The sequence below is a fragment of the Cephus cinctus genome, unplaced genomic scaffold (genome assembly GCF_000341935.2).
Source record: "Cephus cinctus unplaced genomic scaffold, Ccin1 Ccin1_scaffold0126, whole genome shotgun sequence".
Lineage (NCBI taxonomy): Eukaryota > Metazoa > Arthropoda > Insecta > Hymenoptera > Cephidae > Cephus > Cephus cinctus.
This window is the reverse complement of record NW_014332860.1, coordinates 340,877-355,428: the sequence shown is the minus strand read 5'-3', so window position 1 is coordinate 355,428 and position 14,552 is coordinate 340,877. Positions and strand designations below refer to the sequence as shown.

Below are 14,552 nucleotides of genomic sequence, written 5' to 3'. Positions count from 1 at the left end.
TCCGTATAGAAATAATATTAGAATATCATAGCGGTCACTCTAATTGGCATTGCTGATAGTAAAATTGAACATGAAAGTGCCATATCTGCATAAAGTTAACGCTATCCATCATTAGCTATCTACACAAACGTTAAAAAATAATTTTCTTCAAATATGGCAGCCAATGGATCTCTTATATTAAAATATTTTTTTAGCTAGCACGTGACACATCTTTGTTATTAATATTTTTATTGATAAAGAATATAAAGTCTTATTTACACAATTATACTGGGATTCTTGTACGCTATTTAAATGTAAAAAATTCCATGCATTTATTGCGTACTGTGATATAAAATGTCTACTAATTTGATATGTTTTTTGTGAGTTTTAAATTAGTTCGCAAATACCGCCAAAATATTAGCATATACCACAACGTGCAAGTCATTTACTGTACTTATTATTTCTTAATACAATAAAAACAGGCGATTAAAAAAATATATTTAAATATGAAATACTCGATTCTTTCAGATTGAAAATGTCAGAAAAAATATTAATAATTCAGTTTATTCATGAATGGTACGAGTCAAATTATCAAGCAATGTTATAGTATTATAATATAAAAATAGTTAAAAACGATAGTAATAATTGATAAAAACAGTCGTATATTGAGATCATGCAAACTTATCACGGTATTCCTTGATCCATTTCTTAATGGCGGATCGATGATATTTTCGAGCATTAATAACACTGACTGGATCACGAGGGTTACTTGCTCTTAAATCAAGATGGTGTGCACCTTCCGGTATTATTATAACAGATGTGGATGAAGAAAGATTTCTAAACACTCCGCCGCTCGACCAAGGATCCAGCAGACCATTACTATCAAAGAACATTTTATTAATTCATTTGTCCTAATACCTTTAAATAAAATTTGGTACAAACCTAAAAACAATGTTCGTGGCTGCAGAAAGATCTTTGCAACCATACTCTGTGCAGGCTAAATCCAGACGAGGTCTGATATTATAATCTTTATAACATTGATCGCTATATTCTTTAAAATCCCACGGTTCAGGTTCAAACATGTCATTGATGCCATCATTACACATTGGCATAACCATTTCTGTGCATGCCTGATATGACCAACCAATATCACCTAAATTTGGCGCTGCATTATCAATGGATAAGCATTCAGTTTTACCGGTAAAATTAGTATAGACATTGATAGCTTTTTTCAAAGCCAATAAAAGAGGTTTTCCTTCTAATTTCGGTTCTACGAGATGTTTACAAACAGCCTGTAAATACAAAAATTAATCATAACGAGAACTTGATCAAAGATGATTTTTACTTATGAAATGTATGATAAAGTTTGCTAGATGAAGAAAAAAAATACTCTAACAGAAAAACCTTCCAAAACATAAATGCCTAACTTACTGTAATAGGATATCCAGGCAACGGAGCCAGGAAATTCGCTTCATATGGATAATTGACCATAGCCAAATTCCCATATATATCTGAAAGCCAGCTTTTCAAGGCTCTCACGTGAGTCGCATTCACCAATGGAGAGCATAACTTCCAATTTTCTTTAAACCATTTTTTCCCCTCGTCTAAAATTAATATCATACAAAATTAAACTGAATCCTAACTAATTCCCAACGATGCAATTAAGTGATGTAGATTTCAATTGATAAAGTTCATTACCGCTCGATGTCACGTTTGTAATTGTGTACCATGATTTTCGTATGAGGTTTGAACATTCATGATGAGCTGCTCTGAAGTCTGAAGTGACAATACGTGCAAAAGCCTCACAAGGAGTGACACCCGAAAATTGTAATATAGGTGCAGAGGCTGCGATTGCTCTGTAAAATAAAATGAAATTGCATTCTCTACACTATGGACTTTGCAGAACACGTCACTCGCTATCTATAAGTATATATTTGCTTGATGTTAGGTTAGTCAGATTATAACTTGACCCTTGACGTAATACAAAGATAGTGGTAAAGTATTCTGCAAGGATTGGCTTATTCTTACCCTTGGACAATATGCGGATATTTCATACGTATCCAAGCACTCAACATTCCACCGTAAGAACCACCAAAAACAATCACTGGGCTGTGTTTCGTTTTTGTATCAGATCTTAAATAATTAATTAAATCAATGTAATCGGCCATAGCTTGCTGAGATGTTAAATATCCCATATGTTTAGCATCGGAGAATGATTTATTACCGAAAGGCATTGACTCTCCGTAATAACGATGCTCTGCAAAAATAAGTAAGGCGCCAAATTGTGGAGCAATATCCCACATCAAGCCCTAAAAAGATGAACATGATTTTTTACAGGTTAACAATTATTCAATTATCCTATTAAGACTATGAATATACACATTTTTTCAACGAGTTCTAATATTGCTTTATATTTGAGTATAATATTAATAATATTTAAAAATTACATATCTGCTTCATAAAACTTGTATTAAATGTACCGACAAGGGCGCCACATCCGGCTAATTAACTATTTAGATTAGACTGTATGCTAGTGATTACTTCCTGTTCACTTTATAAACGAACATTTTTCCATAAAGTAAAAAAATAGCTAATTGAATAATTTGCTAAATTTATTTAGTCCTGTAGATCTATAATGAATTGCAGTAGAATCCTGATTAAGCGAGGTTAGGTTAAGTTATCCAGAGCAGATTAACCGTGCGTCTCTGCGACTGCGAAGCGTGACCGAGGACGGTCGTTTGCTTGAGGTACCAGACATGTTTGAACTTTAAATTCGTTTGCTGTCCCGACGCTTGTACTAACTGGTATACAATATTCGTAATATAAGTTCTTGTGCATTAAATTGGAATTCTACTAGTCGAAATAAAGTCGTGACGTTTAATTCGAATGAATCGTAGACTTATTTATCTGTGGATTCTTCAGTCCCGAGCACACCGGTTAATCGGAATACAGTTTAGTATATAGAGATTCTTACCGTATTTTGTGCAAAAGTTTCGATGAAACCTTCGTTTCCAGTATAAAAGAAAATGGGTGCATTGTTACCCCTCTGCCATGTATCATTCACAAGGTAACGTAACTTAAATGTATCCGTAACGCTAAAGCTAAAATGGTCCACCTGAATATCATAAATATTTTTCATATTCAATATTAATGTAACTATGCGTAGACATGAAAAAACTACCACGAAGCTGATAGAACAATACAATTAATTTATAATAGACACGAAAAAATTGTTATTGGACAGATTGTTTTATTATTACAATTTGAATTTATGTTTATATTAACCATGAGCTAGATAGTAATTATCAATTATTTACACTAATTTCAGCGAATGGGACAATCTTCCATTGTGTAAAATCATTTGTAAAGTTACTCTAAATCACACCGTTATCTTTGTAATTTAAGGGAGAAAATATAAATTAAAAAACTAAATTATTGTCTCTTAACACTAACAATAAGTTATCCAGTTTCGTTTACTTACAAGAACTTCAAATGTTTTGGTCTTATATATATATGTGTTGTTTTCAACTGTTTTTCCAGAAGATAACAGTGATCGTAGAATTTCGGGTTTAGTATTATATTTCAATCCGATCGCGGAATGGTAAATCAGAAATAAAATCAAAATAAACGCTCGACTGGCTGCCATGGCGAAGCGCTACTGAAGAACTAACAGTTCAGTGAGTTATAATTAACTGATGATCACCCCCACTATGTTCCTTCTATACACGTGACATTTCAGTGTAGATTAGATCCAGTCGTCTCTATCACATGCCTGTTTGTACTAGCACAATAAAATCAGAGCCTCGAAGTGTTTCACGAGTCGCTGTAAGGAAAGAAATATTGATAACATACAACGAAAACAAAGAAAAGAAAATGCATCTCTATGTATTTATAAACTTTATGTTTACTATCAATTCATACTGCCTTATCGTAGAAAGTATGTGCATATACTTTACACAGTTTTAATCGTATGACCAGTTAAGCAAAATATATACATATTGTGACGACACTTTTTAACGGTGACGCACAAATAAATGGCACCGCGAGAAATAATTATTAAAATACTAAATTATTGGGCGCCAGGTATAACCAGAGTTACACCGCTGTCTCCTAAGGACACCCTGGCCAGCTCTTATGCGTTGGGGTCCTGGGTCTGGGAGACAATAAACGGAATCTGAAATCTAGGGAGGTTCACTCTCAAAAACTACAACGAATAACCAATAAAGTTTTCAAAATTAAATACGGAACCACAATCTGGCCCGATTTATTCAACACAATAAGAAAAAGAAATGGAACAACGGTTCCTATACAGAATATACACGCTTTACGCAGAACGGGACCGTAGATCCCCCAAGGGAATTATTTAAGCTGTCGGTCCCGAAGACCTATTGGCAAACTAATATCTACAAATTTACAGGACCTTAATATTCTACAAAAATATACATCGTACTCCATACTATACGGAAGTACACGCTATACCCCATTCCCCACAGAATGTACAAGTCAAAGGATATTATACAGAATTTAACGTTAACGAGTGCTAACGGAGTCACGATATCCTTGCGCTAAGGAAATGACTCCGCGAGGCGTGGACTGTATCGACGGTAACGCGAAACCAACATTTGACCCATAAACGATATTAAATAGCATCGATCCTCCAGAGCGCCACCGATGAGCAATCCGCGGATCCAATAATGATCGGGAATGCGTAAGGCACGACACTGCGTCACGGTCTATCTCTCATTCACGTAAATATGGTCAACTCACAAAAGCGTCACTCACTGCCCTCCTAGTCGCTCCAGATATCACCAAGACACAATCTGATACTGGGTTCCTCAAGCAGTCGCAAAACGGCACGGTACAATACTAGAATACAATACTAGAAAAATCCGACAAAGCTAAAACAAAACAATACGAGACTCTACAAAGTTTATCAGACGAAAATACGTCTGTTCCTAGGCTCGGCCACACCGTAAGTCACGCTAAGAATTTCAAAAATAGGGAACCTTCCCAAGAGGCGCGCTGTAATACATCCCTTAGGCCAAGCTGATTGGCGAACCATTGAATTCGCCAGAGCGCTCGCGATCTACAATTATTTTCTTCGGTTCCGATAAAGTAGATCCTGGCATCTTTCGTGTTTGGGATGGCTGCAGTGATATTTTCGGGAGGTGGGAATCACATCAACCTCTGCTCCCTCGATGGACGGCTCCAGGCCGTTCCTGCAACTTCCGCATGCCCTCTGGATCGGGGAGACGCTCGCCGAATGTTCCGCGTAGCTGGCATCTTAGAGTGTGTGCTCCGGTCTGGCTGTCGCGACGCCTCGCCAGCGCGCTCCACCACGCCCGTGGTTGGCACTCTCGGGGCCCGCAGTACTCAAATTTTGACAAGACCCTTCCGGATCCGCTTGAAAAATATAAAACACAAAAAAAACGTTCCCACGAGGGAAATGAATACAAATTCAACAAATAATATACAGTCCAACGCCACGAAATCCCTTCCCCACGCATAGGGCCCCACGACGTAGCCGGAAATCGCAGAATGTTACATTTTGTGGCATGCATGTCGAAATGCCACGTCACAATATATAGAATGACAAGGCAGCATTTCCTTTTTTTTTTTACAAATAATTGCAAACATTTGAAGAGTCGGGTTTTATAGTGTTTAGTAACGTAAAATACGGAATGATTTCTATTTCTAATTTTTTGGACGCCTCATTTTTACATAATAATTATATTATAGATTGTCTCGTATCATAGGATTAATGAACCTTCGTAAATTAGTATCTCCCTGCTTATTGAATATATTTGTACACTGACCCGTTCTGTTGCTGTAATCAACAGGAACACACGCAGCGTTCGGGCAGATGTCGCCTGGACATTGATTTTCTGTCAAATAATAACGACCGATTCTGGCTTCGTTTGATGTGCCTTGTCAATATGAGGAATGCGAATAGTTCATTGAATTCGAGACATATACAATTTCATGTAAATTCATACTGTGAAAATATCCTTGTCCCACTTGTTCAAAATTCTATGACAAACAATTAAACATCAGAATGCATTCCAAATTCTGATGAAGCAAACTTCAACTTTGACTTGCTCCCATTTAAAAACTATGACCTTCCGGACAAAAAGAAGGTCATTTTCGTGATTAGTGAAGCCTCCCGAACACCCCCATACCCACCGGGTCAGGTAGTTTCGGAACACCCTGTATGTATACATATATATAATACTTATTGTTAGAGTGCAAAGATTAAAAGTAGTTTAAAAATAATATCAATTTGTTTAGCAAATTTGAGACTAAAAAATGTTCATGGATTTACAAATCTATAAGTGTATCTTCTACTGTATGGCGTTAATAATGAAATGAAGAAATTGCAACATAAATGTCATCGATGACATCTTTTAAGGAATTGTGGACATTAATAAATTGATGGAAGAAGAGTGTTGAAGATGACCAGATCTCGCACTACACGAGACAGCATAATCGAAAAAAGATGACATAAAATCTTTATTACAAAAATAAATTAATTCACTCTACATACAAAAATACATGACTAATTAATATTAATAATACTCTCTATTCAGTGATGATTTTATAATAATTATAGTAATATTAAGAGTCATTAATAGTAAAGCGTGACAGTAATGACACGGTAGTACATTATATAATATATATTAAGCAAATTGTAGAAATTGAGAAAATTATTTAAAGATCCATTTGTAAATGACGAGTGCAGGGCGATTAATCAACATACACTTTCGGGACAGTCATCCAATGACAAGGATGCAACATGTGGCAACGAAGATTGGACATACGTTCTATTTTTAAACAAAGGTACCTGTCAAGAAATCTTTCTCGTAAAAAGATTTTTCGGAAATTCACTCGAAAGCTAGAGCTTTCTCACGTGCTATCGCTATTCCAATACTACGATTACAGCTTATGATTTTGAGTATTAAAATGCTGTAAAAGTCATACAAATCGTAAGGTTAAATGATAAAAAACGAAATTTTTATCGTTGCTAACATTACTTTTGCACAAATCCAATTTATATAGAGCCATCCATTATTGAATACAGAGAAACAAAGAATTTTTAAGTCTATCCTAGAAAACCTTCGTTTAAGAATAAATTAAATTTTTTTCTTCGTTGCAACAAATCTTTATATATGTATACATAAAAATATATGTATATATTTTTATATTTATATATATATTTAAACACCGGAAGATAATTCCATATAACTTGTAAATTTATCGTAGTTGAAAAATATAGCATTATTACGTCAACAATTATAAAGTTTCATACAATACGAATACTGAAACTAGTCTAAATATCATGTAGTACCAAATACATCCAAAGGGTAATAAAATTTAGAACTTAAAAGTTTTACAAAAGTATCTATAAAGAAACCAAAAGAAATTAATAAACGTACAACGTAAGAAAATTTGGTGTTAAAAATAATCGCATGATATATATGTATATATATGTTAATTTTTTGTTCAAAATCAATAGAAAAATGGAGTGTTAAACCGAAAAAATTATAAGTTGTGCTAAAACACTTATGTTCTCAAATATATATCCAACTTTGGAAATTTGAATCCTCACTGTAGTGACCTATGTACCCATGTTTGGTGTAATGAGGTTAAGCGTAACATATTTTTTTCAGTCCTGCTTCTAATATATTATGTATGTATTTATTACAGTTTGGCTACTGAAATATGCGCATTGAACAAAACGGCAGATATCCGAACTTTTGTACAAAACAAAAAAGAAAGAGAGTACGTTGTTACATTAAGAAGTCACACTTTGTACAATTTTTTTTTTTTTTATAAAACTCTTCGTCGTATTCATCTTTCCTTAGCACACTACGTAGAGAGATTCTAATGGCATGAAAAGGTTTTCTTTGGAGGAACAGGGTATAGTCTAGTAAGAAAAGTTAGACCTCTTACTTAACCATATAAACTACCTGTACTAATAACCGTAATGACGGTCGAATCTCGATTACTCTATGTACACGTACGCCCCACGCGCACCCGTATATGCTTGTTTTTGCTACTATTCCTGTGGATTGGATTATGAATGGCTAATTGATGTCACATTACAATGAAATGCAATTTTCATGATAACATGATTTTAATGCAGTTATTAAAACTTTTATAATGACTTTGGGTACTTTATCATAGAGATTATAATCCAGTCTTTCGTTCGAGTGAAGCCTTATCATGTAAAAAACAAGAGCTGATCTTGGTTTCTACAGACAATGCATTGGTATCACTTGTGTTGTCGGATTATTTGAGAGAGAAAAGTGACGATTTAATTAATGTATAGTAATAGCAAGCTTGAAAAACGATTGATTGTTACGCTTTTGCCACCGTCTACGAGTTCATGCTTCTTCTAGATTGACCACACCCCGAGAGTCACGCTACGTATAAAATATTTGTCCATGACGTATGGTATAATATTCGATATTTGATCCTATGATATTTTATCAAAACGTGACAGTCGGATGCGCGGCCGATCTGCGTGTTATCCGACAATTATTATATTACATAAACAACCGATAATCAGATTATCGATGGGCAAGGAAATAGTACTTTCCAAATTGACACATTAATGTGAACTTATAATCAATTTGTGAGATAAAATTGATACTCGCTAGTGCCTGACATCATATTATTCAAAGAGCAGTAAACAAGCAGCGATAGTACTGATATTACTGGTAAATTTAAACTTATTCGTCCATAAAATAAAAATCTTCTAATAAGGTGTTGTACAATAAAGTGCTTTAAATTAAAAAATAACTAGCCTCTTCTAACTACAATTTATCCTAAGCTACGAAAGCCATATTGCGTGCTAATGACATTAATACATACTTCAACATTTAGTTTTGTACTTCATTTTAAGTCGCATCTGTTCCAACTGCTCTTCGTATTGACTTTCGAGTTCTTTCAGTTTTGTCGCCACTTGTTCCTCTTGAGTACTAACGATTGCATCAACTTTTTGTTGTACTGTATTCATGGCTCTTTTGTATCCTTCCTCTATACGTTTGCATTCATTTAATAAGAATTTTTCTTTATTTTCTGCATATTCCTATTTAAAAAAAATTATTCTGCATTAAATACATCTTCTCAAACATGAAATCCTATGTAACAAATCCAGAAATACGGATTTACTTACCTTGTAATTGCTTGCAGTCTTCTTAGCAGATTGATACTTGTGCTTCAACATGTCAATATTACTTTTCATCTCCCTTTCTTTTTCCTTCAACTGCTTCACTTCCGTTTGCAAACTTTCCTCGGTTTCTTTGAGTTTCTTCAATTCCTCACTCATCTCAACTTCCTTTGTCTTCACTTCCTGCATTTCGGCAGCCCATTCGGACATCACTTGCGCCATCACATTTCTCTCCTCCTCGACATCGTTCTCTTTACTTTTCAAAAGATCTTGCAACTGCTCTATTCTCACTTTTCTCGCCATCAACTCCTTCTGTAAGGCATCCAGCTTCGCTTCTATCATTCGAGCAACAATTTGTTCCTGCGCTTTAAACTGCGAATGCAATTTTACTTTTTCAGCAATGATGGCCTCCTTCATGGTTTGCATCTCCTTCGTTCGTTCATCGTACCTCGTTTGCAATTCTACCAATAAGGCTTTGTACCTTTCCTCTATTAATTTCTGTTTCTCGCGATGTTGCTGTTCTATTCCTCTTAGCTCTTCGGCAACTTTTTGTTCCATTTCTTCACGTACCTCCTTAATCGTGGACTCCTTCAATTTTTGAAAGTCCGTACCATCGCCTGAGCTGCGAGGCGACAAATTCAACTCCACAGATACTTGCTTTTGGTTTTTGACATATTGCTCAAACTGTTTCGCCTGATTTTTTAATTTTATTACCAGCTGATCTCTTTCATTTTTAATTCTCTCGAAATCTTTCAGTCTCTGCATCCTTTCGTCCTGTCCTTGTAGATCCTCTTGTAATTGGTTGCTTTTTTCATCGGGAATCGAATTACTACTCCGATCGTCTTTCATGCCATTCATTCTGGTAGTTAATTGGGCTATCGTTTCCTTATATCGAGATATTTCCTGATCCATTTCGCTTCTCGATATCAGTGATATTTCATTAGATCTTCTGACTTTGTTTTCGAGAGACTTCACAATATTCTTTGTATCGTTCAATTCAATTTCTAATTTTGATATTTTCTCTTTGTAAGCATTTCTTTCGCTGAGAATGCTTTCGTGTTTTTTCCTCAGAGTCGCATTCTCCAGTTGTATCCGAGCGATTTTTAATTTTGCATCATCCGAATCTTCCATTTTTAAACATTTCTTAGCATCCAATAATTCACTTTCCAATTTAGAGAGCTTCGTGTTAAGATCGTTACGTTCGCCGAGAACAGTTTCATATTTTTTTCTCAGTGACTCATATCCAATTTCCATCTGAGCGATTTTCAATTTTGCATCATCTAACTCTGCCTGTAAGCTCGACATTTTTCTTTGTTCTTCAACAGTAATAGATAATTTTTCTTCTAAACGTTTACAATCGTCTTCGAGCTATATCATGAAATAATATTTATTTAATAGAAGGAAAATATTAAACCCACAGAGTAGAAACGCATTTATCGTTGTACAAACATACCTGCGTGATTTTATCTAAATGTTCAGAGCAATGATCTGGCAAGTTGACATTGATTTGTCGACCAGGATGAGTATTACGAAGTTCCCTTAAAGCTTCTTCTTTCGCTAAAATCAATTGAAGTAGCAACATAATTATGGATTCAAATACAAGAGATTTTTCAGTTTTTCAATTTACCTCGTTCTATCTCAGTATGAATTTTCTTCGTATAATCTTCTTTCTTTTTCCGTTCCTCAGCTAGATCTCTTTCTAGTTCAATAATCTTACTCCTATAATTATCTCCCTCTCTAGATAATCTCTCGGTAACTTTAATCTGCACTTCTAAATCTTTCGCCACTTTTTCCATCTCTATTTTACGACTTTCTAGATCGGCATACGTTTCCATTAACGTCTCCACCTCATGCTTATGATTAGCTATTAACTGTTCCTTTGTACCACAAACGTCTATATACAATTCTTTGACCCGATCAAGTTCCTTTTGTGTTTGTTCTAAATGCACTCTGCAAGTTTAAAGTTACAAATTATATTATGACACATTATAAAATTGAACTCCTGATTACATTCGGATACTTACGACAATTGCATTATCTCGATTTCTGCTTCCTTTCTTACTCTCTCTACGGCTTTATTATGTATTTCTAGGTATTCTTTATTGTACTCGTCGACAGCTTCCCTCTCTTGCTGAGCCGTCGTATCTTCATTGAACTTCCGCATCGACTCTTGATTAATGGCTAAGGTCTCTTCTAGTTTCTGTTGCAAGCTCTGATTTTCTTGTTTCAGAAGATCATATTGCTTTTTTGTTTCCGTCAAATGATCCGAAAGCTTTTGTATCTGCGAACTGGCCTTCATTGCTTGCTCTGTCAGGAGTAATTTCAGCTCTTGCTCTAATTCAGTAACTCGCTTCGCATATCGGGCTGCCTCTGTCCGACATGTTTCAGCCATCTTAAGAGCATTATCTAGTTCTTTTTCTTTTTGAGCTAATGTATTTTCTAGACGATTTATTTCCTTTCTTTTTACCGCTTGCCCAGCGAGGCATCTGTAATAACAAATTAACTCGTTAATCGTTGCAATATTATAGAATGTAGTCTACATGAATCTTGAAACAAAAAAATTAATTTTTAAATAATCATCTCCTAATAAGATACCTTTGCAACTCTCCCCGTAATTTATTTGTGATGTCATCGTTAGGCTTACACTTGGATTTATTATGCAACTCCCCTAGCTTCATCTGTTTTATCGAATCAGATTCATCCTCAAGTGTGGTTGCCAATAACGAGTCATAATGTACAGTGTCACTTTTAGCCAATTCTAGTTTGTGCTATAATGTAAGTACGACACACGTAAAATATTATATGAACAAACTTCACAAGAAACTGTGGTAAATAATACGCTAATATCAATATAAGTTACCTGCAACTCTTTGATAGTTTTAAATAGTTCTTCTTTTTCCTGAGCAGCTATTTTGATTTGTGCCCGTAATTGCATTACTTCCTGGCCATTATTACTAGCCATCAGATTACGACACTGATTTTGACTTTCTTCTAACGCTTGTGCTAAACGATTCATAGTATCTCCCTTTTCCACCATCAGAGTCTCATGTGCGCGTCGTACATCTGCCAATTTGTGCTCCAAATCAATGTAAGAAGTCTCCTAATCAATAAAAAATTTGTAGTTAATTATAGAGTTGATTGATAGAACAGTTCAATAATGTTACAAATAAAACGAATAAGCGTTTAGCATATCGACTTCGACTGGATTTCACAGAAATAAATAAAAACATTGCTTTAAAATGATAATTAAGGATCACATTAAAACATATGAATTTTTATAATAATTGGCCCATAATGTAGTCATTACTGGTATCCAAACAAAGCAAATATGATTGATATGATCAATTAACATTTGTTAATGAATGGAACAAAAATGAATTCAGTTCTTATGGGTTCGATAATAGAAGATAGGGAAAATTAATGAAGCTTAAAATTATATATTTTCGCAAAAGGTACCTTCATATTAAGTTTTTCCGTTAACACATCTATTTGAGTTTGCATATTTTTCATTTGAATTGCGTGCTTTTCTTGCGCTTGTTTTAAGAATTTTTCGTGAGATCTATCGTTTGCCTGTAATGTTTGTACTTTTTCTAAAATAACTATTTTCTGTTGTAAATCAACTACAGAATTTTTCGAAACCGCTAAATCCTCGGCCATCTAAACAAAAGTACAAAATAATATTGCAAATGAAATGTAATGCACCATTATTCAGTAATCCTTAGAGATGAAACTTATATCTCTTACATTATGGTTTGTTTTTTCCAAGATGGCAACATTTTCTTTTAGTGATGCAACCTGAGATTGGAGATCATTTATTTCTGCCTTTGCATCAACTGTAAAGTATGAATAGTGTGTTACGTTTACATAAAAATCTAATCTGAAATTTTTTTATTTTATGATATATCTTACCAAGAGAATTTTGAGCCTGATTTCTTGATAAATTGGATCTCTCTACCTCTGCTTGTGCAAGAGCTAATTTTCTATTAAGCTGATTTCGTTCCTCATCTTTCTCCAATTGTAACTGTTGTACTTGTTCAGTTAAATTTTGAATTTCTTTTATTCTAACTGAATAAAGAACTTCTAACTGCTCTTTACTATTGAGTTCAGCCATTTTATAAGCTGTATTTTCATCTGCAGGCCTTCCATTTGGACTTGTTTTATAACAATGATTAAAATGATCCGAAATTACATCATTATCTCCTCCACCATATTCACGGACAGGTTTCAACTGCATTTTATTGTGTTCATCATAACCATCAATATATCCGTTATTAGAATAATTATTGGTCTGTCTATCATAGTGATTTGCAGGAGTTCCATAGTTATAAGGATAATTATCATGAAATGTATATTCTTCATTAACTTGTGTCCTTAAATTAAGGGGATATCCAGGGTTTGGTGGTTTAGGTAATTCGTATGGCGTGTCTGGGACCATATTGTCCATATCATTACTTCTGTTATTTTTGCCATATGGTGTCATTGTTTGTCCATATACTCCTAGATCTCTCTGTATATCAGATACGGTAGGACCAATTTCAGAGTCGGCATGATGCAACGAATTTGAATTTTGATTATAATTTTTTGTTTCGTCTATTCTGCCATAAGCATCAAACTCTTTTTGAAATTGTGAAATTGTTGGACTCCTATCTGATTGACTTGGCTGGTGCAAAGAATTTACCATAATACCACTATGCTCCTCATTACATGTAACATGTGAATGAGTACTATTGATAAAGCTGACATCATCATCATCTTCCAGATCACCAAGTGCATGTTTTAACAGGGCCCCAATCTATGATGATAATGGTTTACTATTAAAAATACCTTAAAATATTGGAGCAGTGATATTAACATATATACACAAAGAGGCAAGGCATAGTTCACAAGGACAAGTTAGACATCATTGAATACTATAGCATACATAATTAACAATGTGGTATTTCGCAAAATATATAAAAAAAAACTAGCATCGAAACTGTACTTTTCATAAATGTACCTCTTTATCGCGCCGTTTTCGATCCTCTTGTTCTTCCTCCTCTTCTTGTCGTCGCGAACTCGTATTTAACTGGATGCTCTCAGAGCCTTGAAATAAGCTCAGGCCAGGACCCTCCATTCCTGCCTAATCTCTCACAAATCGCTCACTCAAACCATAAGTTTGTACACAAAATATCTTTGTTTATAACAGCATAACCTAGGTGCAACAAGTGGGTCATCGAAAAGAAATTGCGTTTAACAGAGCCAATTCACAAGTACAGTAATGGTAGATGCGCACATTTTACACAAGTTCTCTGATTGCGACAATGCTTCTGAATCTTTTTGCGTTGCAACTTTCTCTGGATTATTCACTTTGTGCTGCTTGTAAACAATCTTTGAAAAGTCAAACAGCATTATAGGAAGTCCA

At 34.7% G+C, this 14,552-nt stretch overlaps 2 protein-coding genes across 5 annotated transcripts; both read right to left on the bottom strand.

Annotated features, from left to right (window-relative positions):
• Positions 1-524: 524 nt before the first annotated feature.
• Positions 525-3,655, bottom strand: LOC107275214 (lysosomal Pro-X carboxypeptidase). Its single transcript, XM_015755104.2, has 7 exons — positions 3,461-3,655; positions 2,954-3,094; positions 2,008-2,288; positions 1,678-1,835; positions 1,411-1,583; positions 922-1,271; positions 525-858 (listed from the first exon to the last, which is right to left on the bottom strand). The coding sequence occupies exons 1-7, from the start codon at positions 3,623-3,625 to the stop codon at positions 651-653; spliced, it is 1,476 nt and encodes a 491-aa protein (XP_015610590.1). The 5' UTR covers positions 3,626-3,655; the 3' UTR covers positions 525-650.
• A 24-nt stretch (positions 3,656-3,679) lies between these two features.
• LOC107275210 (centrosomal protein of 152 kDa) lies at positions 3,680-14,549 on the bottom strand. Of its 4 annotated transcripts, none has more exons than XR_003058245.1 (12): positions 14,148-14,541; positions 13,061-13,943; positions 12,896-12,984; positions 12,608-12,808; positions 12,012-12,251; positions 11,747-11,919; positions 11,176-11,637; positions 10,779-11,101; positions 10,605-10,708; positions 9,158-10,519; positions 4,762-9,070; positions 3,680-3,802 (listed from the first exon to the last, which is right to left on the bottom strand). XR_003058245.1 is itself a non-coding variant. In XM_015755096.2 (12 exons), exons 1-11 carry the CDS (start codon positions 14,262-14,264, stop codon positions 8,855-8,857), a joined length of 4,170 nt encoding a protein of 1,389 aa, XP_015610582.1. In that variant the 5' UTR covers positions 14,265-14,542; the 3' UTR covers positions 3,683-3,802; position 8,854. The 4 variants fall into 4 exon arrangements, 2 of the variants coding, with proteins under 2 accessions (XP_015610582.1, XP_015610581.1); XR_003058246.1 differs by having other exon boundaries at positions 3,682-3,802; positions 4,747-9,070; XM_015755096.2 differs by having other exon boundaries at positions 3,683-3,802; positions 8,854-9,070; positions 14,148-14,542.
• Positions 14,550-14,552: the final 3 nt, after the last annotated feature.